The 23,672-nt window shown below is 38.1% G+C and overlaps 3 protein-coding genes across 3 annotated transcripts in view; 1 reads left to right on the forward strand and 2 right to left on the reverse strand.

Moving 5' to 3' along the window:
* The window catches only part of srebf2 (sterol regulatory element binding transcription factor 2), a 31,815-nt gene extending 19,927 nt beyond the window's left edge, over nucleotides 1-11,888 (reverse strand). The window contains exons 1-8 of the mRNA XM_073835302.1: nucleotides 11,661-11,888; nucleotides 7,779-8,029; nucleotides 4,677-4,827; nucleotides 4,461-4,600; nucleotides 4,222-4,374; nucleotides 3,156-3,431; nucleotides 2,965-3,079; nucleotides 602-753 (exon numbers count right to left, since the gene is read on the reverse strand). Of these exons, the coding sequence (XP_073691403.1) occupies nucleotides 602-753; nucleotides 2,965-3,079; nucleotides 3,156-3,431; nucleotides 4,222-4,374; nucleotides 4,461-4,600; nucleotides 4,677-4,827; nucleotides 7,779-8,029; nucleotides 11,661-11,742 (1,320 nt within the window). The 5' untranslated portion in view covers nucleotides 11,743-11,888. The remainder of the gene's footprint in view (nucleotides 1-601; nucleotides 754-2,964; nucleotides 3,080-3,155; nucleotides 3,432-4,221; nucleotides 4,375-4,460; nucleotides 4,601-4,676; nucleotides 4,828-7,778; nucleotides 8,030-11,660) is intronic.
* The window catches only part of LOC141343073 (uncharacterized), a 509,078-nt gene that overhangs the window by 36,664 nt on the left and 448,742 nt on the right, over nucleotides 1-23,672 (forward strand). The window lies entirely within an intron of this gene.
* LOC141341449 (uncharacterized) lies at nucleotides 13,194-21,688 on the reverse strand. The gene is made up of 2 exons (XM_073846409.1): nucleotides 21,556-21,688; nucleotides 13,194-14,910 (listed from the first exon to the last, which is right to left on the reverse strand). The coding sequence occupies exons 1-2, from the start codon at nucleotides 21,686-21,688 to the stop codon at nucleotides 13,562-13,564; spliced, it is 1,482 nt and encodes a 493-aa protein (XP_073702510.1). The 3' UTR covers nucleotides 13,194-13,561.

Here is a 23,672-nt window from a genome sequence, read left to right on the forward strand (position 1 = left end):
ATTAGGGGTGGTGTCTGCCCTGGCTTGAATATGAAACCAGGCAAAGGGGCTGTGCTCTCATTTGAATATGCAATGAGGTAGTGTTGTCAAAAATATTGATATTTTGATAAATGCTATCTGTGCTATCTGGAAATATTTTGGATATGAAACAAATGAACGTGGAAAGCCGAAATACACAAACTAAGCCAATATGTAAGAGTTTTTACGGAGCTTTTAAAGCCTATATGCATCTTTATGGATTAGGCCTATAGCTAATAAAAGAGCTTTGTTTTTGTTATATATATATATGTTTATTTTGTTATATTTAACTCCTATTTAGGCTACTTTCTTATTTAAATTGATTATTTCGTTGATTTATTTTAGCGTTTTGCAGGCTGCTTGTTCACCGACGGAACTGCTAAAGACGCACGTTTGTGAATAATGTTTGAGCCTCATTTATTTATATATAAAACACCGCACCACTGGTGGTGGTAAAGAATCTGCCACCATCACAGCCATACAGTAAAAAGGGGCTGTGCTCTCATTTGAATATGCAATGAGGGGGTGGGGTCTGTGCTCTAATTATAATTTGAAATTAGGGGGCGTGGCCCGTGTCTCTCACCGTCTCGTGCTCCAGCAGTGGGCTGCCCGGCTCCGAGTCGATGCAGAAGGGCGAGAGCTGAGAAGGAGAGCTGGAGCCCGAATCTGATGGAGGAGGAGAAATAAAGGCCATCTCCGGCTTCAGATCCATGTCATCAGTCAGACACACCGACTCTACGAGAGACACACAGGACATTATCACCAGATCCAGCCGTCAAAATCAAGTTCAGTGTACAAAAAAAATACATAATAATAATAATAATAATAATAATAATAATAAATTAAAAATGTTTAACTGACACAATGTAAGGCACTTGCCAAACGCATAAATGAGAATGTAAATGCATTCATTTTATACATTATCAAATATTAAAAAAAATATAAAGCAAAAGAAGGCATGTACAATTAATCAAGTCAAACTGCAACATGAATATTAGTGAAAATGATTTTTAATAGTATATAATAATAATAATAATAAACATTTTATTTATGAGATATTAATCGATTTTTATCCATTTTTAGCATTTGATTTGATTACATATCCAAAGGTTAAATTGTTGAGTTTTATGCATTTGATAACCATCATTTTTAATAATAAATGTGTGACTCTGGACCAAAACCAGTCATAAGGGTCAACTCTAATGAATAAATAAGCTTTCCATTGTTGTATGGTTTGTTAAGATTTGTTAAGACAACCATTTAAAAATCTAGAATCTGATGGTGCAAAAAATGTAAATATTGAGAAAATCAACTTTAAAGTTGTCCAAATAAGGTTCTTAGCAATGCATATTACTAATCAAAAATTAATTTAGATATATTTACGGTAGGAGATTTACAAAATATCTTCATGGAACGTTATCTTTACTTAATAGGCTAATGATTTTTGGCATAAAAGAAAAATAGATACAATGTATTTTTGGTTATTGCTACAAATATTCTTATGCGGCTTAAGACTGGTTTTGTGCTCCAGGGTCAGATTTGTATTTAATTATAAACACAGAATCCAGAAAATCCTTTTAATTATTCAAATTTAGTTAATTTACCTTTAAAATTGAATTGAAAATGGAAAAAAAATTGACAAAAAAAAAAGGATTTGGGGAAAGAAATAAGATTTCATAGGGCCTTATTACTGTCAAAACAGCAATAAATTACACAATTCCTAAAAGTACTATCAAACACTGAATTTATTGAAAAAATCTAATTGAATTTGCAGGGGGAGCCTGTGCTGCGGATCAGACTGATTGGAGTGGAAGTGACCTGAAGAGAAGGGGCTGTGCTCTTATTTGAATATGAAATGAGGAGGTGTGGTCTCTTCTGATTTGAATATGACACTAGTGGGTGGAGCTTGTGCCTGGTTTGAATATGAAACAAGGCGAAGGGGCTGTGTTCTCATTTGAATATGAAATGAGGAGGTGTGGTCTCTTCTGATTTGAATATGACACTAGTGGGTGGAGCTTGTGCCTGGTTTGAATATGAAACAAGGCGAAGGGGCTGTGTTCTCATTTGAATATGAAATGAGGAGGTGTGGTCTCTTCTGATTTGAATATGACACTTGTGGGTGGAGCTTGTGCCTGGTTTGAATATGAAACAAGGCGAAGGGGCTGTGTTCTCATTTGAATATGAAATGAGGAGGTGTGGTCTCTTCTGATTTGAATATGACACTTGTGGGTGGAGCTTGTGCCTGGTTTGAATATGAAACAAGGCGAAGGGGCTGTGTTCTCATTTGAATATGAAATGAGGAGGTGTGGTCTCTTCTGATTTGAATATGACACTTGTGGAGCTTGCACTCTGGTTTGAATATGAAATGAGGAGGTGTGGTCTCTTCTGATTTGAATATGACACTAGTGGGTGGAGCTTGTGCCTGGTTTGAATATGAAACAAGGCGAAGGGGCTGTGTTCTCATTTGAATATGAAATGAGGAGGTGTGGTCCCTTCTGATTTGAATATGACACTTGTGGGTGGAGCTTGCACTCTGGTTTGAATATGAAACGAAGAGAAGGGGCTGTGTTCTCATTTGAATATTAAATGAAGGGGTGGGATCTGTGTTCTGATTGGAATATGACAATGTATTTTTGGTTATTGCTACAAATATTCTTATGAGGCTTAAGACTGGTTTTGTGCTCCAGGGTAAGATTTGTATTTAATTATAAACACAGAATCCAGAAAATCCTTTTAATTATTCAAATTTAGTTAATTTACCTTTAAAATTGAATTGAAAATGGAAAAAAATTTGAAAAAAAAAAAGGACTTGGGGAAAGAAATAAGATTTCATAGGGCCTTATTACTGTCAAAACAGCAATTTATTACACAATTCCTAAAAATACTATCAAACACTGAATTTATTGAAAAAATCTAATTGAATTTGCAGAAAAGAAGCGAACTCACTGTTCTTCTGGTTGGCCATCTTGAGCGTGAGGTTCTCCTGCCGGAGTTTGTGGTTCACCTGCTGCAGGTATTTGATGTAGTCGATGGCTTTACGCAGAACGCCAGACTTATGCATCTGTCAATCAAATCAAACAGATAAATAAAAGCAAAACCATAAACCAGAATCAAACTCCACACATCCCAGCACGCACCTTGGCGTCGCTGCCCATGACGAGGTCGCGCAGCTCCAGGATTTTGTCGTTGATGGAGGATCGGTAGCGTTTCTCGATGATGTTGTGCGTCGTCCGCCTCTCGCCCTCTTTCACGACTCCTCCCGGTCCAGCAGTAACGGCCATGCTCTGATCCACGGCCATCCTGGCTCCGCCCCCGGTGTGGGCGGTGCTTGTGGAGAGTTGCTTGATTGGCAGCTTGTCTCCGCCTCCCATCATCACGGGAACGGTGGTCAGAATGTTGCTGCTCATCAGCGTCTGCGAAAGAGACGGCATTCAGAACCATAAACCAGTGTTCACTTCCTTGACATAATTTGTCAACGACATTTTTTCACAAATGAAAACGAGACGATAATGAAATGAAAAATCGTTTTGAATAAGAAAAACTATGACGAAATTTTCGTCAATGAATAAAAACGAGACAAAAAAGGATAATTTCGAAAGAGATTCATTCAGAACAAATCGGCTACATCAGAGGTGAACGTAAACAATTTGGAGAATATCAGACGTTTTTTAAAGGGACAGCAGCCTAATTTAGTTGCTGTCTGTGGTGTTGCTGTTAATCGAGCAACAAAAGAAAGCTAACGAAGATTAATCTAAATGTATTCATATAAATAAATGTCTGCTTGAAAGAATGAAGAATATGGTAAACAAGTTGTTATAAAGAATGCATAATGAGCCTGTATGTTCTTTTTACTTTATGTGAATTAGTTTCATTTCATTTCAATATAAAAGCACTGCATATGACAGCAGTTAAATCTGTGTCTATCATGGTAAAACCTTAATAACAAACCTACACAATGAGTTTGGTCATTGCATTACACTGTAACTAAACCCAATAGATTTTAGCTGACTAAATCTACCGTAAAACCGTATGACATTTAGTCGACTAAGACTAGACTAAAACTAAAAGCAATTCAGATGACTAAAATATGAATATAAACGATATTACGTCATTTTATATATAATTGTATATAAATATATGTATTTATTATTATCTCTATGATATTTCTGTCAGTGTGTCCTGACTGTAGTGTGTGTGACGTACAGGAACCTGCAGCGCGGTGGTCTGGATGGGTGCCGTGAGGGTGGTGATGCCCGACGGGTTCTGGACGGTGGACAGCACCTGTGTCCCGTCCGGTTTGAGCGTGGTCAGAACCAGAGAGTCCGTCTTCAGGATCTGCGGCTGGTGCACCAGGACCTGGCGGCCAATCAGAGGACAGCGTCAGACATGACATCATACAGCACACTAATACCAGTCTGCAATCTGTGTGTGACATGCGGCACCTGCTGCGATACGGTGTGGACCGGCGTGGTGGACAGCGTCTGGATGGTCTGACCGGTCGGAGTCAAGAGCCGCTGGTGCTGGATGGTCATGGGCTGGACCTGCGGAGACGTCATGATGCTCTGCATCTGCGGCTGGAGGACTGAGAGACACACAGCTGTGCGTGTGAGAGAGAGCGTGTGTGAGCTATAGTGTGCGTGTGCGCACAAGAGTCTCACCTTGGAAGCCGCCGTTGGGGTTCTGCTGGCAGATCACCTGGTTCTGGATGAATCGGTGTGTCGGCGTGGCGGTCGGTGCGATCATCACCGTCTGCGGCTGCGTCGGCGCCTGCACTGCCAGCGTCTGCATGGGGAATGTCTGCGTCTGCACCTGCGGACAGCCAATCAGAGAACTGCATGACCGATTCAAATCAAAATAAAGAACACATCACAGAAGCCAGACACAAAAAAAAGAGGTGTGGTCAGAACATGAGGGGGTGTGGGTTTAGTGTGTGGGTGTGGCCTGAATGTGTGTTCAGAGACTGAGGCGTGCATTAGTGTGAAGGTGTGGTCAAGTATAAGAGGTGTGGTTAGAGGGTGAAGGGTGTGGTCAGGATTTCTTGTGTGATTGGCTGCGGTCATGCGTGATGATTTGTGGTCAGAGCATGAGGGGGGTGTCAGTGTGGAGGTGTGTTCATGTGTGATGGGGCGTGGTCACAGTGAGGGGTGTGGTTTAGTGTAAGGGGTGTGGTTAGAGGGTGAAGGGTGTGGTCAGGCTTTCTTGTGTGATTGGCTGCAGTCATGCGTGATGATTTGTGGTCAGAGCAAGAGGGGGGTGTCAGCGTGGAGGTGTGGTCATGTATAAGGGGGCGTGGTCACAGAGGGAGGGGTGTGGTTAGAAAGTGAGGGATGGGGTCAGGCTTGTGTGATTGGCTGCGGTCATGCGTGATGATTTGTGGTCAGAGCATGAGGGGGTGTCTGTGTGGAGGTGTGGCCATGTGTAAGGGGGCGTGGTTAGAAAGTGAGGGGTGTGGTCAGGCTTGTGTGATTGACTGCGGTCATGCGTGATGATTTGTGGTCAGAGCATGAGGGGGGTGTCTGTGTGGAGGTGTGGCCATGTGTAAGGGGGCGTGGTTAGAAAGTGAGGGGTGTGGTCAGGCTTGTGTGATTGGCTGCGGTCATGTGTGATGATTTGTGGTCAGAGCTTGAGGGGGGTGTCTGTGTGGAGGTGTGGTCATGTATAAGGGGGCGTGGTCACAGAGGGAGGGGTGTGGTTAGAAAGTGAGGGATGGGGTCAGGCTTGTGTGATTGGCTGCGGTCATGCGTGATGATTTGTGGTCAGAGCATGAGGGGGGTGTCTGTGTGGAGGTGTGGTCATGTGTAAGGGGGCGTGGTCAAAGAGGGAGGGGTGTGGTTAAAAAAGTGAGGGGTGTGGTCAGGCTTGTGTGATTGGCTACGGTCATGCGTGATGATTTGTGGTCAGAGCATGAGGGGGGGTGTCTGTGTGGAGGTGTGGTCATGTGTAAGGGGGCGTGGTCATATAGGGAGGGGTGTGGTCCAGTGTAAGGGGTGTGGTTAGAAAGTCAGGGGTGTGGTCAGGCTTACTTGTGTGATTGGCTGGAGTCATGTGTGATTATTTGTGGTCAGAGCATTAGGGGTGTGTCTGTGTAGAGGTGTGGCAATTTATAATGGGGCGTGGTTTGAGAGTGAGGGTGTGGTCAGGCTCACTTGTGTGATCGGCTGCAGTCTTGTATGATGATTTGTGGTCAATGTGATGCCACTGTGGAAGTGTGATCATGTACAAATGGGGCGTGGTCACAGAGTGAGGGGTGTGGCCTAGTGTAAGGGGTGTGTTTAGAGATTAAGAGGTGTGGTCAGGCTCAGTTGTGTGATTGGCTGCAGTCTTGTATGATGATTTGTGGTACCATTGTGGAAGTGTGATCATGTACAAGGGGGTGTGGTTACAGAGTGAGGGGTGTGGTCAGGCTTATTTGTGTGAACGGCTGTGGTCAGGCATGATGATTTGTGGTCAGAGCTTGACAGTGTGGAGGTGTGGTCATGTATAAGGGGGCATGGTCACAGCATGAGGGGTGTGTTCAGACCACTGATCTATATAATGACTGGACTGCACATTGCGTTCTGAACTGTAGTTACACAGTGAAGCCACCGGAAGAGTTCGAGCCAACATCTTACAATTCCATAAAGACAGAGAGCACCATTGACCACCAACCAAAACACTGACCCCAAATCACCCGATTTGAAGCATATCAGTCATACAGAATTAGTTTTTAGGAGCACCTTATAATCAATAATCAAAAAATCTGATAAAATATTAGCCTTCCCATTACAAGTTGATATCACTAGACTTTAATAACGCACATTCATAATTTAATCAGTTGGGATTTTTTTGACAATGAAATAGATAGAAATCAGGCAATAGTGTTATAGTCAGACAATGTAGATCACTTAATATAAACTTATTGTTTACTGAACTGTTGTAATAAATCAATATCTCATTTACAAACTCTTTTAAAAATCATTAAAAGCTGTCACTCATCGTAGTTCATCACGATCTCACGAAGTTCCATTATAATCAATGGAGCTCTTTACAATACACAATCTATCTCTTATTCTCATTCTTTACATTTCGTTGCTGCATTGAAGGTTGACAGAAGCATTCTCCATAATGGAAGACGACTGGAACAACTAGGACAAAAGGTGAGGCAAAGAATGGCAGATAATTGCCAAATGCAGATGTGCAAAGATGCTCACATCAGACCCAAAAACACTTGAGGCTGTAAAGCTGCTTCAACTATGGACTGAGTTAAGGGTGTGAATACTAATACTACTACTTTTCAGTAGTAATTTCAGTGTTTGATTTTTAATACATTTGTAAAATTTGCAAATTTGGTTTGTGCTTTGTCATTATTGTGGTGTGTGGAGTGTAAATTAATGCGGGGAAAAAGTAATTTAAAGCAGTTAAAAAAAATACTTTTGCAAGGCACTGTATGTCTGTAGAAACCTTTGAAGCTCCCCTATTTTTTTTTAAATAGTTGCACGTAGTAGTTTTTAATGGCAAATGCGACTGAATGGTCACACTGCAGAGCCCTGGGTCATGTTCAAGAGGGTGTGGTCATGTATAAGGGGGTGTGGCCATGGTTAAGGGGGTGTGGTCATGTATAAGGGGGTGTGGCCATGGTTAAGGGGGTGTGGTCATGTATAAGGGTGTGTGGCCATGGTTAAGGGGGTGTGGTCATGTTTAAGGGGCGTGGCCATGGTTAAGGGGGCGTGGCCATGGTTAAGGGGGTGTGGCCATGTTTAAGGGGGTGTGGTCAGGCTCACCTGTGTGATTGGCTGTGGTCGGGGCTGCAGCAGCGGCGGTGTGCGTGTCTGTGTATGTGTCTGTGTATGTGTCTGTGTCTGTATCTGCATCTGCGTCTGGCTGCTGGTCTGTACGGGCGTGTGTGGGGGCGTCAGTATGGCGCTGGGGGCCGTCTGTGGGAGGGGCCTCACGGGAGCCACGGCTCCGCCCCCCATCTGTTCCTCAAAGAGATCCGGGAAATCCACCTGATTACTGACGAACTGCAGCATCTCTGAAAGAAACAAACGCACGGATTAACGTGTGAACATGACTGATAATAATGACCTTGGCGGCGTGCTGATAAACCGATCCTGTCAGGGTCAATCAAACACGCCGACCTTCAAAACGGCAGTAAACCGCTGATAATCACACTCACGGACATCCACTTTATTATTACAGCCCCGCAAATGGGGCGGGGCTTAGAAAAAAGGTCAATAGCTGTCTGGCAGCGGGTAACGCAGTCCTGACCCTGACCTTTGACCTGTGATACTGAGATGAAGGTCAGAGCTGAGAGATAAGGAGTGATAGCACACACTCGAGTGTTGGTTTGACTGGTTTATGGAGTTATTACAGTATTCTGACTGATACAGTCACACCTGCAGCAGATCAAACCAGTCTCCGCTCGCACCGGACCAAACCAACCAGTGCTTCCAGCGGAGTATCCCACGACTATGACCTGTTTCACCATTCACATGCATAGCTCAGTGACACACTGATGTGTTTCTGATGATTATAATGAGCCGTTAACTCTCATTATATAACGTGTTCTTCACTGCTGGACATCCAGAATCTTCCAGAAGAGCTGAAGATCATCAGACAGAGTGCTGTAGATCACCAGAGAGCTCCTCAAGCAGGAAAACCTCTCATGTTTACTTATTAGTGTGCACATGAAACCGACAACCCACACACGAGTGATAGAAGTCTGTCGCTTTTTCCAATTCAGACTGAAAGTTCGCAGAAGAACAGCACACTGATTCCATCACATGGAGCGCAATGTGAGTTCAAAACAGAGGAAAATCTTTTCTGAGACCTCTGTGACTGACTGAGAATCATCTGACAGCTGACACATGTGTGTTTGAGCACGTGTACCGCTCACAACAACACGAATTACAACAGAAAAACCAATAACAGCACAAACAACACTACTAAAAATCACAATAACAGCACTAATTATACTAATAGGAACAACACTGGCACCAATAACCAGAGGCGGACCGCAGTGAAGTATTTGAACTCTGCTTTGAAATGTGGTACTTTCTTTTACTCAAGTAAAAATAATTCAGAGATTTGCTTGAGTACAAGAAAGTACTACATTTGAAATGTTCTTAAGTATTAAAGGTTAAAGAACAGCTACTTTTAATTATGAAATCTAGTGCAGTAATTCTGAAGAAAAACACTTTTTTTTACAGTTACTTCGAGTTAAGTAAAAATACTTCACGACTGTCCACCTCTGTCAATAACAACACTACTAACACCAGTAACAGAATAGCAACAGGACACCAAAAACAACACCGATAACACTTCTAGACTCAAAATAACAGCACCAATAACTGCACAAATGACACTAATAACTGAAATAACAGCAGCACTGTTAACAACAATTATACCAACAACAGCACACATCAACAGCACTTAAAACACTAATAACAAAAATAACAGCACCAATAACAACAACAACAGCACTAATAATAATAATAATAACAGCACCAATAACAACAATAACAGCACTAACAATAATAATAATAACAGCACTAATAACAACAATAACAGCACTAATAATAATAATAACAGCACTAATAACAACAATAACAGCACTAATAATAATAATAACAGCACTAATAACAACAATAATAGCAGTAATAACACCAATAGCTCTGATAATAACATCACTGATAACAACAATAACAGCACTAATAATAATAACAGCACTGATAACAACAATAACAGCACTACTAACATCAATAATAGCACTAATAATAATAATAATAACAGCACTAATAACACCAATAATATCACTAATAATAATAATAACAGCACTAATAACACTAATAACTGCACCAATAACAACAATAGCACTAATAATAATAATAACAGCACTAATAACACCAATAATAGCACTAATATTAATAATAACAGCACTAATAACAACAATAATAGCACTGATAATAATAATAACAGCACTAATAACAACAATAATAGCACTAATAACAAAAATAATAGCACTAATAATAATAATAACAGCACCAATAACAACAATAGCACTAATAATAATAATAGCAGCACTAATAACACCAATAATAGCACTAATATTAATAATAACAGCACTAATAACAACAATAATAGCACTTATAATAATAATAACAGCACTAATAACAACAATAATAGCACTAATAACAGCACTAATAACACCAATAATAGCACTAATATTAATAATAACAGCACTAATAACAACAATAATAGCACTTATAATAATAATAACAGCACTAATAACAACAATAATAGCACTAATATTAATAATAACAGCACTAATAACACCAATAATAGCACTAATATTAATAATAACAGCACTAATAACAACAATAATAGCACTTATAATAATAATAACAGCACTAATAACAACAATAATAGCACTAATAACAGCACTAATAACACCAATAATAGCACTAATATTAATAATAACAGCACTAATAACAACAATAATAGCACTAATATTAATAATAACAGCACTAATAACAACAATAATAGCACTAATAACAGCACTAATAACACCAATAATAGCACTAATATTAATAATAACAGCACTAATAACAACAATAATAGCACTTATAATAATAATAACAGCACTAATAACAACAATAGCACTAATAACAGCACTAATAACAACAATAATAGCACTTATAATAATAATAATAATAATAGCACTAATAATAATAATAACAGCACTAATAACAACAATAATAGCACTTATAATAATAATAACAGCACTAATAACAACAATAATAGCACTAATAACAGCACTAATAACACCAATAATAGCACTAATATTAATAATAACAGCACTAATAACAACAATAATAGCACTAATATTAATAATAACAGCACTAATAACAACAATAATAGCACTAATAACAGCACTAATAACACCAATAATAGCACTAATATTAATAATAACAGCACTAATAACAACAATAATAGCACTTATAATAATAATAACAGCACTAATAACAACAATAGCACTAATAACAGCACTAATAACAACAATAATAGCACTTATAATAATAATAATAATAATAGCACTAATAATAATAATAACAGCACTAATAACAACAGTAATAGCACTAATAATAGCAGCATTGATAACAACATAACTAATATAACTAACTACTGTTATTGTTATTAGTGCTGTTGACTAATAACAGCACTAATAACAACAACATCACTAATAATAATAATAATAATATCAGCACTGGTGTTATTGGGCTACATGCCTTCATTTCCGATCAGACAGAGATGTTCAATCTGACACTCCTGTGATAATGAATTAACACCGAGGATGAATTCATCATCATCAGCTCCTGCTAGCAGACAGAAGTGTGTCATCAGGACAATCCCTAACCCTACTCTAGTTTCTCTAAGTGACCATAATACACTAAACTAACCCATCTAAAGCTGATTCCTGGATGATTGATGAGCTAATAATAAACAAATACTAATGTGTGATGAGTTTCAGTAGACAGTAACACATGAGAACCCTGATCTAACCACACAAACACACACAGATAGACATCCTGCGGTATGATAATCACACAGGCAGCATATTATCTGTGTTGTTTATCATCTTCATCATCTTCATCATCGCTCACCGTCGATGTCTCCCAGCGTGAACTCATCGCCCAGCTCGGACAGGCTCGGGTCCATACTATCCATGAACTCGGTGGCGTCCATCCTCACGCGGATGTCGCGTGTCTCTATCGCGTTACTCGCGGAATCTCTCAAAGCATCCACTGGATCTCCGTGAGGCGGCGGTTCGCTCGGTTCCGGTGTCGCTCGAGCTCTTTACCGACCGAACGCGGCCATCTTGCGCTCTAGCACTGACGTCATTCACAAACACTGCTCTGATTGGCCCGCGCCCGGCGGTGGCCGTCGTAAGATCGGGCGCTGTCGACCAATCAGAGCGCTCGCTTGAGCGTGGCCTGATAGTGCGTCAATGAGCAGAGGCGCTTTGCTCATTTGCATTCGAGCCGCCCTTCGGATTAAACCCCGCCCAGACCGCTCTGAGTGAATGGAGGCAGCTAATGAATATTTAATGAGCGGGTTGCGGTTGGATGAATATGTAAACATGAGTGAAGAGCGTCTTTGTTGTTGAAGTTACATCATCATCATCATCTTCATCCAAACGTGTTCATTCGCCTCCTCTAACCACATTTGACTGCTTTAACATTCACATTTACAGCTTATCAATTGACATTTTGTATTAAACTAAATATGCTATACCTAATCATATGACAAATAATCATAAAACATAATGTCACTTTGATAACGTAATGCAAACATTTAAAGTCTTTCAACAGGACATGAATGTTTACACTTGGAGGCTACCTTTTATTGTTATATCATTAATAGATTACCTATTTTTTTAAGGAATTCATGCTATAACTCATATTCTTTGTTGTGTCGGGTCTCAAAACCCAAAATAATATTAAATAGGTGACTGTGGAGCACAAAACCAGTCTTAAGTAACACAGGTATGTTTGTAGCAATAGCCAACAATATATTGCATGGGTCAAAATGATCAAAATCATTAGGATGTTGAGTAAAGATCATGTTTAATGAAAATAATCTGTACATTTCTTACCGTAAAGCGTAAACTTCATTTTTGATTAGTAATATGCATTGCTAAGAACTTAATTTGGACAACTTTGAAGGTGATTTTCATTTTTTTTGCACTCTCAGGTTGCAGATTTTCAAATAGCTGTATCTCGATCATAGAACAAACCATACATCAATAGAAAAGCTTATTTATTCAGCTTCTAGACGATCTCAGTTCCCAAAAAAATCGACCCTTATGACTGGTTTTGTTGTCCAGGGTCACTTATAGTCCTTTCAACATAACAGTAAATCTATCAGGAAAAATGCAAATTTGTTGCCGTGAAACAAAACTTTTTAAAAACTAGTTACTAAAAAACAACATGATTATATTTATTGATGAATTGTATTAAATATAAAATCTGTTTACCTTTCAGTTTGAATAACTGTTAGTGTTGTAGTTCAATAGCAGTTGTAAATCGTGTTATAACATCACATTAGACATAATATACTTAGTTTTAAATGATAAAATAACAGCAGATGTTTGTGACTGTAGTGCTTGCATCATAAATCAAAACAAGTCTGAGATGATCCATTCATGTGTTTATTTTTGTTCAACGGCTTCAGAAAACAAACACAGAGTTCAGTGAATCTCACACATGTGCTGAATGTTTATTTGAACAGATCTGATCTCATGAAACCAGTCCAAACCAGTCCAGCCTCAGCGGAGAAACTCAATCAGCAACTACTTAAACCTTAAGAGCACTAAACGTTTGTTCAGTAAACAGCATGCTTTTTGAACCCTAAACAGAGCGTCTGAGTGCGACTGCGCAAGTTTATATTAATGAGTAAAAACTAGTAAAAAATCTTTGTGTCGTATAAATCTGAATGAAATGAAAGGCGTTAGTCACTCAAGTGCTTATAATTTGGCAAACGTCAGCAGTGCGCTCCGCTTCGCTCACTTGTTCCAGTGGATCTCGTAGGAGCTGCGTTCAGTGTAGCCGTTTTCCGAAGCGGACCGAACTTTCTCCTTCACCACTTTGATCACCAGTCCTCCAGCCAGAACGATTCCCGTCGCCGCTCTTCCGATCTCGCCGACGACGCTTAAAATGCGAGCGGTTGTCCCGACGCCAGCGTTACCCGCACTGACCACCGCATTCGATGCTGCCGCAGCAACAGTTTCACCAGCAGTTATGGCTCCGCCCTCTAGCACCGCCCCCAACGCTGCTCCCGCCCCTACAGCTCCGCCTACTCCCGCAGCCACGCCCACCACCGCAGCTCCCATCATTCCCACCTGCTGCATTGCTTCCAGAGCGGCTTCTCTTGTTCCCGCGGCTTCTGCGGCCGCTAGCGCTCCCACCGATCCTCCCAAAACGCCGCCGGTCGCCGCTCCCAGAGCCAACGCGCTCTTTCCGCTCGCGGCTGCTACTATTCCTGCGGTTCCTGCTCCCGCTAGCCCCATCACCGAGGCTCCCGCCACGACCGCTAAAGGAGCTGCGGCTCCGAACACGGCTCCTACCGCCATTCCGGTGGCTCCCGCCGCGACTAGCGCTTTCACGCGCTCCAGAACTTTCCCCGAGAGCGCGGCTTCGGTTCGGAAGCGTCTGAGAGCGGATCTCAGGGATTGTCGTCTGCTGTGGCCGCGCCGCCGCTGCTCGTCTCGAATGGCGCGTTCGGCGCTGAGGAAGACGCTGTTGGTGTAACAGGCTCCGCCCATGCTATCTACCATCGTTAGCAGTGCGTTGACCTGTGCGCGATTTTCCGGCGCTCTGTTGTTGAAGACGCAGTAGCGTCCGGCGCAGGCGCGCAGAAGTGATTTGAGTCGCTCCGGAGCCGATTCCAGGAAACTCTCCATTCCGCAATCGTCCAGTTCGTCTCCGCGTGTGAACAGCACCACCGTGTGGCGGAGCGCCTCTTCACCGAACACCTGCAGCATTTGCGTGAGGACGCGATCTTCATCCGAGGTGTAGCGTCCTAGCGGGATCACTAGCAGGAAGGCGTGCGGCCCGGGAGCCGTCAGCGCTATGCATTTAGCGATTTCTGCGTTGACGTGAGTCGCGTCGAGTCGGGTGTCGCCGAATCCCGGCATGTCCACGACTAAGACGCTCTTTGTTGCCAAATCCGTTCTGCCGCATTCGCACACACGCGTCACCGAACCCGCCCTCAGCGCAGACAGGAAGTGACGCCGTCCTAATATGGTGTTTCCTGTGGCGCTCTTGCCTGAGCCCGTGCGGCCAATCAGAACGAGTCTCAGCTCCGCTCTGTCGCTCTCCTCCTCCACAAACAGCTCGTCTCCACTCGACTGATCTAGAATCAGACGTGACAAACATGACTAAGAATGCTAGATAACAGTCTGGGAACTTTCTAAACTCCTTGTTAAAAGTTGCATTTAAATATTGTTACATTTATAGCATGATTAACAAGTTGCTAGCATTATTAACAGGCTACTAACATGTTTTAGCACGATTAACATGTTGTTAACATGTTTAGCAAGTTGCTAGCATTATTAACAGGTTACTAACATGTTTCTTGCACGATTAACACGTTGTTAGCATGTTTCTAACATGTTTAGCAAATTGCTAGCATTATTAACAGGTTACTAACATGTTTCTTGCACGATTAACACGTTGTTAGCATGTTTCTAACATGTTTAGCAAATTGCTAGCATTATTAACAGGTTACTAACATGTTTCTTGCACGATTAACACGTTGTTAGCATGTTTCTAACATGTTTAACAAATTGCTAGCATTATTAACAGGTTACTAACATGTTTCTAGCACGATTAACATGCTAAACATGTTAGAAACATGCTAACAACAAGTTGCTAGCATTATTAACAGGCTACTAACATGTTTTTAGCACGATTAACATGTTGTTAGCATGTTTCTAACATGTTGTTAACATGTTTAGCAAGTTGCTAGCATTATTAACAGGTTACTAACATGTTTCTTGCACGATTAACACGTTGTTAGCATGTTTCTAACATGTTTAGCAAATTGCTAGCATTATTAACAGGTTACTAACATGTTTCTTGCACGATTAACACGTTGTTAGCATGTTTCTAACATGTTTAACAAATTGCTAGCATTATTAACAGGCTACTAACATGTTTCTAGCACGATTAACACGTTGTTAGCATGTTTCTAACATGTTGTTAACATGTTTAGCAAGTTGCTAGCATTATTAACAGGTTACTAACATGTTTCTTGCATGATTAACACGTTGTTAGCATGTTTAGCAAGTTACTTACATTTTTTTAACACGTTGTTAGCATGTTTCTAACATGTTTAGCAAGTTACTTACATTTTTTTAACATGCTAACATGATTAACAAGTTACTTCCATGTTTGTAGCATGATTAACAAATTTCTAGCATGTTGCTAGCATTATTAGCAAGTTACTAACATGTTTCTAGCACGATTAACACGTTGTTAGCATGTTTCTAGCATGATTAGCAAGTTGCTAGCGTTATTAACATGTTTCTAGCATGATTAGCAAGTTACTAGCATGTTTCTAACATGATTAGCATGTCGCTAGCATGTTTCTAACATGATCAGCAAAATGCTAGCATGTGTCTAACGTGTTGTTAACATGATTAGCAAGTTGCTAGCATTATTAACAGGTTACTAACATGTTTCTAGCACGATTAACACGTTGTTAGCATGTTTCTAGCATGATTAGCAAGTTATTTACATTTTTTTAACATATTGCTAACATGATTAACAAGTTACTTCCATGTTTGTAGCATGATTAACAAATTTCTAGCATGTTGCTAGCATGATTAGCAAGTTACTAACATGTTTCTAGCATGATTAGCAAGTTGCTAGCGTTATTAACATGTTTCTAGCATGATTAGCAAGTTACTAGCAAGTTTATAACATGATTAGCATGTCGCTAGCATGTTTCTAACATGATCAGCAAAATGCTAGCATGTTTCTAACGTGTTGTTAACATGATTAGCAAGTTGCTAGCATTATTAACAGGTTACTAGCATGTTTCTAGCACGATTAACACATTGTTAGCATGTTTCTAACGTGTTGTTAACATGATTAGCAAATTGCTAGCATTATTAACAGGTTACTAGCATTATTAACAAGTTGCTAGCATGTTTCTAGCATGATTAACAAGTTGCTAGAGTTATTAACATGTTTCTAGCATTATTAACAAGTTGCTAGCGTGTTTCTAACATGATTAGCATGTCGCTAGCATGTTTCTAACATGATCAGCAAAATGCTAGCATGTTTCTAACGTGTTGTTAACATGATTAGCAAGTTGCTAGCATTATTAACAGGTTACTAACATGTTTCTAGCACGATTAACACGTTGTTAGCATGTTTCTAACATGTTTAGCAAGTTGCTAGCATTATTAACAGGTTACTAACATGTTTCTAGCACGATTAACACGTTGTTAGCATGTTTCTAACGTGTTGTTAACATGTTTAGCAAGTTGCTAGCATTATTAACAGGTTACTAACATGTTTCTAGCACGATTAACACGTTGTTAGCATGTTTCTAACATGTTTAGCAAGTTGCTAGCATTATTAACAGGTTACTAACATGTTTCTAGCACGATTAACACGTTGTTAGCATGTTTCTAACATGTTTAGCAAGTTGCTAGCATTATTAACAGGTTACTAACATGTTTCTAGCACGATTAACACGTTGTTAGCATGTTTCTAACGTGTTGTTAACATGTTTAGCAAGTTGCTAGCATTATTAACAGGTTACCAACATGTTTCTAGCACGATTAACACATTGTTAGCATGTTTCTAGCATGATTAGCAAGTTGCTAACGTTATCAACATGTTTCTAGCATGATTATTAAGTTACTTACATGTTTTTAACATATTGCTAACATGATTAGCAAGTAAATATTGTTACGTTTATTTAAAAAGTTGCGCTTTAAAAGACTATTAAAAACACAATACAACACACAAAAGAAATGGGGATTAAACCAAAACCAAAAATTTAATTAAACTGAAATAATAGTTTTTTTTATTTAAAAAGAATTAATACAATGTTATAAATAACTAGATAAAGATGTTAGTTAAGACTTTAAGTTGGATTGAGAAAGACGGACCAGGAAGTTTGAAAAGTTTAAAAGTTTGACTGAAGTTTATAGTAGTTTTAAATCCTTAAATTTAGATAGACATACTAGCATGATTAGCAAATTGCTAGCATGTTTCTAGCATGATTAGCATGTCGCTAGCATGTTTCTAACATGATCAGCAAAATGCTAGCATGTTTCTAACGTGTTGTTAACATGATTAGCAAGTTGATAGCATGTTTCTAGTAGGGTTGTGCCGATAGACGATAGTATCGTGTATCGACGATAGTCAGAGATATCGCCTGTTGCGGATGCCTTTGACGATAGTAAGACGATTATTATTATTATGCGTCAAAAAGGCACCTAACTTTAGCGGTGCAGCGCGGAGAGCCAGTTCTAGGATGCCTCAGAAACTACACACAAGCATAGAGTGGCCACGTCGCGCCACAGATGTGTGCAGTGAAAATGGGTAAGAGATTTATTCATCATGAAGTGTACATAGATTAAGTGTAGATTTAAGGTTAGACAGTCATTAGGATAACAGAGGTAGTAAAAAGTGGTTTAGGCTGAATTAAATACGATCAAGAGAATCCGTCTGTAAATAGAAACATTCACCTCAGTAACATCTATATGCGTTATCTGGAATTACGATGCGATAAAATGGCGCTAAACATATGCACGTGAATTACACTCGCATCGCTTCTCCACATTCTATATGAAATGAACTACAACATGAACTGATGACAAAGATCAGACACACAGTGGTAACATTATCGCAATATGAGGGGTAAAGAAAGATACACACATTTACATTCATGCACGCACATTTACCGCTTCCTGAAGATAACAGAGAATGAAACCGAAAGTAGCCTCTCCGACAGAACTACAGTCAGCCTTTGTACACGCACAACTGTGTCACAAGTCACATGCACTACCCTTACAAAACAAATAAGGAATTTATTACATATTGACATATTTACATATTATTAAATAAATTAGCACGATAGTATCGTGTATCGGCGATCTCACAGGCTGACGATAGGACGATATGAAAATTGAGCATATCGCCCAACACTAGTTTCTAGCATGATTAACAAGTTGCTATCATCTTTCTAGCATTATTAACAAGTTGCTAGCATGTTTCTAACATGATCAGCAAAATGCTAGCATGTTTCTAACGTGTTGTTAGTATGATTAGCAAGTTACTAGCATGTTTCTAACATGATCAGCAAAATGCTAGCATGTTTCTAACGTGTTGTTAAAATGATTAGCAAGTTGTTAGCATGTTTCTAGCATGATTAGCAAGTTGCTATCATCTTTCTAGCATTATTAACAAGTTGCTAGCATGTTTCTAACATGATCAGCAAAATGCTAGCATGTTTCTAGCATGATAAGCATGTCGCTAGCATGTTTCTAACGTGATTGTCAAGTTACTAGCATGTTGTTAGCATGATTAACAAGTTACTAGCATGTTGTTAGCATGATTAACAAGTTACTAGCATGTTTTCTAACGTGATTAGCATGTTGCTAGCATATTGCTAGCATGATTAACAAGCTACTAGCATGTTTCTAACACGATTAGCATGTTACTAACATGTTGTTAGCATGATTAACAAGTTGCTAACACGTTGCTAGCAAAACCGAAAACTCAAATAAACTGAAATATTAGTTTTAATTGAAAAAAATAAATAAATAATAATTAGTTGATATAACTGTAAATAACAAAACTCTTTTTTTATTATATTTATATATAAATATAATGCCACTATTATTATATTGATTAATCTATCGAATAATTTATTGATTAATCGATACATTTTAATCACTAATTTCCCACAAAATAAATAAATAAATAAATAATTTACTTAAAAACATTTAAATGTGGAATTCAGTAAAGCAATGGAAAATAATTTGGTAAAAATAAAACTGTAAACTCAACTAATTACACAGCCTTTTTGATTTATTCATTTACTTTTATTTAACCATTAAAACGGAGTATAGAAAAATTAAAACTGAAAAAGAAATTAATTTGGAAATGGAACAGATTTCATAGGGCCTTATAATTATAATCAGGCTTTTTGGTGATAATAAAAATATAGACATAAGTGAACAATAGCCTTTAAAATGACAAAATCGACACACATATAATAAACCTGCATCGCATATATTAATGTAACTGAATCGTAGTGTTTGTGAATGAACAATTATGCTAAATTATGATTTTAAAGTGGGTTTAATAAATAATGCAGCTTTGGAAAACAGTCTAATAAAGCATTGATCGTGAAAGAAAAAAATTGTGTTACCTTTATTAAAATCATAATCTTTATTTCAACATGACAAATAATGTAATATAACAGTCTTGGAACTTTAAATATTGTTACGTTTATTGAAAAGTTGCATTTAAAGGACTATTAAAAACACAATACAACACCCAAAAAACTGAAAATGGGGATTAAGCTCAAATTTAGTATCAAATTTAAATAGTACGTTTTTATTTTAAAAATAATTAATAAATCATATAAATAGTTATATGATATAGTATAATTATAAATAAAAAATTACTTGATTTATTACATTTAAATATATTAATAACATATCACTTATTTTTACAGAAATGTATACTCTATACAAAATTCAATGTAGTTTGTGCTTTATAAAATTAAATTTAAATTATAAAAATTAACTTAAAATTTTGTTATCTTTATCGAAAAGTTGCTCTGTCAGAAAACCGGACAAAATATGTATACACACAGTGCCTTGCAAAAGTATTCACACCCCTTCATTTGTTTCACATTCTGTTGTGTTGCAGCATTATGTTAAACGGCTTTAATTTAGTTTTTCCCCACACATCAATTTACACTCCATACACCATTTATTTTTAATACATTTGTCAAATTAGCAAATCTGGGTTGTGCTTTTGATTTACACTCCATAATAATGATAATCTAATTTAAAGCAGTTTAACAAAATGCTGCAACAAAACAAAATGTGAAAAAAATGAAGGGGTTTGAATACTTTTGCAATGTACTTATTTCAGTGTTTTACTTTTATTAAATTTGTCAAATTAGCAAATCTGGGTTGTGCTTTATCATTATTGTGGTGTATGGAGTGTAAATCTAATCTAATTTAAAGCAGTTTAACATAATGCTGCAACAAAACGTGAAAAAAAAGAAGGGGTATGAATACTTTTGCAAAGCACTGTGTATATATATATATATATATATATATATAGGCCTATATAATTTTGTCACCTTGAAAATGTCACCTTTATTGTTGTAACCTTTATTAATCTTATCCCAGAACTGATCACAAACATGATTTGATAACCAACATAATAAACTGAATTAGATTGATAACATGCCAAAAAAAAAAACTGTAAAAAGCCACTTTGACAGAACATGGGCTTAAAATGAGTAATTAAGAAGTAATTTTTATTCATATGTTAACAATATATGACTCATTTTCACAAAAATATACACTATATACTACAGTTCACATGTGTTTTTCAGGCTTATATCAAACAGAATGCTCCTTGCTAAACTGAAATAAACAAATACTAAATAAATACAAATGTTTACGTATTTGACAGCAGACATAATCAGATTGATAATATGCAAATTCAGGTTATTTTTGTTTTTCCTTTCGAAATATACTAATATTTATACAATAATTTATTTCTGTCTAACAGCCCATAAAACAAAATAACAGACCTAGGTATAATGTTCCGGATGTTTTAGTGTGACAGAATGATTTCTATGATCATATTTATTTGATAATCGTGAGCTGCTGTTAGCATAAACAAGTTAGCTAATAAAGTTTAGCGGTTCAGTTGTAAACAAACAGCATGTTGACGCACAGAAACGCGAATGTCGTAAACACAAAGTGATGTACTGATGTCTACACACCTGGAAAAGAGTTTCCAGACATGATGCTGCAGTCAGATCCACATTGATGGAGGTTTTTGATGAGTTTAGCTGGTTTTGATCCGGTTTCAGGACTCGCGCATGCGCAGAAGCGGAAAATCAAACGGAAGATCATTGGCAGTTTGACCGCAGATCTAGCGCTTCCTGTCGGTGAACATCAACACAACAACACGCTGATAGTAGATGTGTCATGGTGGTCCGTGTATCCTCTGATCATTCAGTTATTCCACTTAATCTGGCAAACGAAAAATAGGCAAAACAGGTTGATGTTTCATTTTGGGGGTTTTCTGCATGAGCCGAAACATGACAGCTGATTTCTTTTTTCCGTTTTTTCAGCTCGAAACCAAAAAATACAATAAACAGGAAAACCAAAACTAAATAATACGGCTAAATTACGTTTTTCTTTATTTTCAGTTTTTGCTGTGTTTTACCGCTTTGCGCATGCGCAATGAATAGCGGCGTAAAAGCCTGTCGTCATTTGTGGTACACTATTTTTTTTTTTTTATTGCATTACTTGAACAATTAACATTCAATTCACAATGTATTACAATCATAAACACTGATTAATTTTTAGAAGAAAAAAAAATTAAATGTGAAAAAAATTAACAATAATAAGAAAAAACAAGGGGATATACAAAATAATCATAACAAAGAGGAAGAGTTCAGTTTTTTTTTTAAATGGTTAAAGTTCTTCTTATATTATTGGGAAAGTTTTACATACACAAATGTAAATGGTCTGGAATTAAGCCCAGTATTTCTCATTTCAAAATTGACTTAAGAAATTATTTTGAAACTCTCCAAGGACTGTCAGGCCGAAAAGCTATCAGAATTTGTGGTACACTATAATGTAAAGATATGTAGAAGATACACGTCATGCCAGCCGCGCTTTTTTGCGCGTCTAATCGTGAAGTTGAATCAAATGATTCGATCCGATTGGCGCGCTTCGAAACAGTGGATCACGCAGTGTTTACTGATTCGGAGTTTCCAAAAAGCTCCTTTGATTCTTTGCTCGCCTTCTCTATAAAATGTATTCGTTGTTTTAAATTAATCATTACTATTAATAGGCCTAACTTAGGATGTTTTTATTAAATTGTGATGACATAATACAGCTTCCGTCGTATTAAAAACATTTTCTTACCTAAAAAGACGGGTATATAATGCGCGTTGTCAACAAATTACACTAACCAGTCTCTCCAGGATTTCACGATTTTTTTTTTGTGATTTTTTTTTTTTTTTGCGATTTTTTTATTTATTAATAATTAGGATATCACATTATCATCCCCCCGGCAAATCGCCCCCATCCCCCTGGCAAATCGCACCTATATATATACAATATTTATTTATTGCTATTTTCCATCAAGTCAAAAAAGAGTATGATTTTAATGTTTCTCAAATAAATTATATTTTGTACATACATTTTGACCGCTCCCAGCACGATTAGACACGCAAAAAAAAAAAAAAAAAAAAAAGTGCGGCTGGCATGACGTGTATTTTCTACATATCTTTACATTGTGTACCACAAATGATGACAGGCTTTTACGCCGCTATTCATTGCGCATGCGCAAAGCTAAAAATAAAGAAAAACGTAATTTAGCCGTATTATTTCGTTGTGGTTTTCCTGTTTATTGGATTTTGGTTTCGAGCTGAAAAACGGAAAAAAAAAGAAATCAGCTGTCATGTTTTGGCTCATGCAGAAAAACCCAAAAATGAAACATCAACCTGTTTTGCCTATTTTTCGTTTGCCAGATTAAGTGGAATAACTGAATGATCAGATGATACACGGACCTGTCATGCCTTTATAAGAGGCTGTTAGTATTCGATATTCCTTTGTGTCAAAAAGAGTTTCAGTTTTAGTGGTTTTCATAGCACACAGGTATTATGAGGTTAGCGGGTTTTCCATTTCTAACCTCGAAAAAGTCAAATCCAGAATTCAGAAGTGCTGTAATCTCACTGAATTAAAGCCTTCGCTCAAAACTCATCAATCTGTCGTTTATAAACAACATTAAAGCATTCATTAAAGCAGCGCCTTTATTCCGGAGACGTTTAATCAGTTTCTGAAGCAAATCTCCAGAAGTTCATCACAGAGTCAACACTCACTG

The sequence above is a fragment of the Garra rufa genome, chromosome 1 (genome assembly GCF_049309525.1).
Source record: "Garra rufa chromosome 1, GarRuf1.0, whole genome shotgun sequence".
Lineage (NCBI taxonomy): Eukaryota > Metazoa > Chordata > Actinopteri > Cypriniformes > Cyprinidae > Garra > Garra rufa.

What these genes read in the sequence shown, in the direction of transcription:
- LOC141341449 (XM_073846409.1), bottom strand. Translation starts at nt 21,688, where the DNA reads ATGATCTTCCGTTTGATTTTCCGCTTCTGCGCATGCGCGAGTCCTGAA. An exon ending in GTCTGGAAACTCTTTTCCAG is followed by an intron (nt 14,911 to 21,555) that starts GTGTGTAGACAT and finishes GTCTGATTCTAG; the next exon opens with ATCAGTCGAGTGGAGACGAG.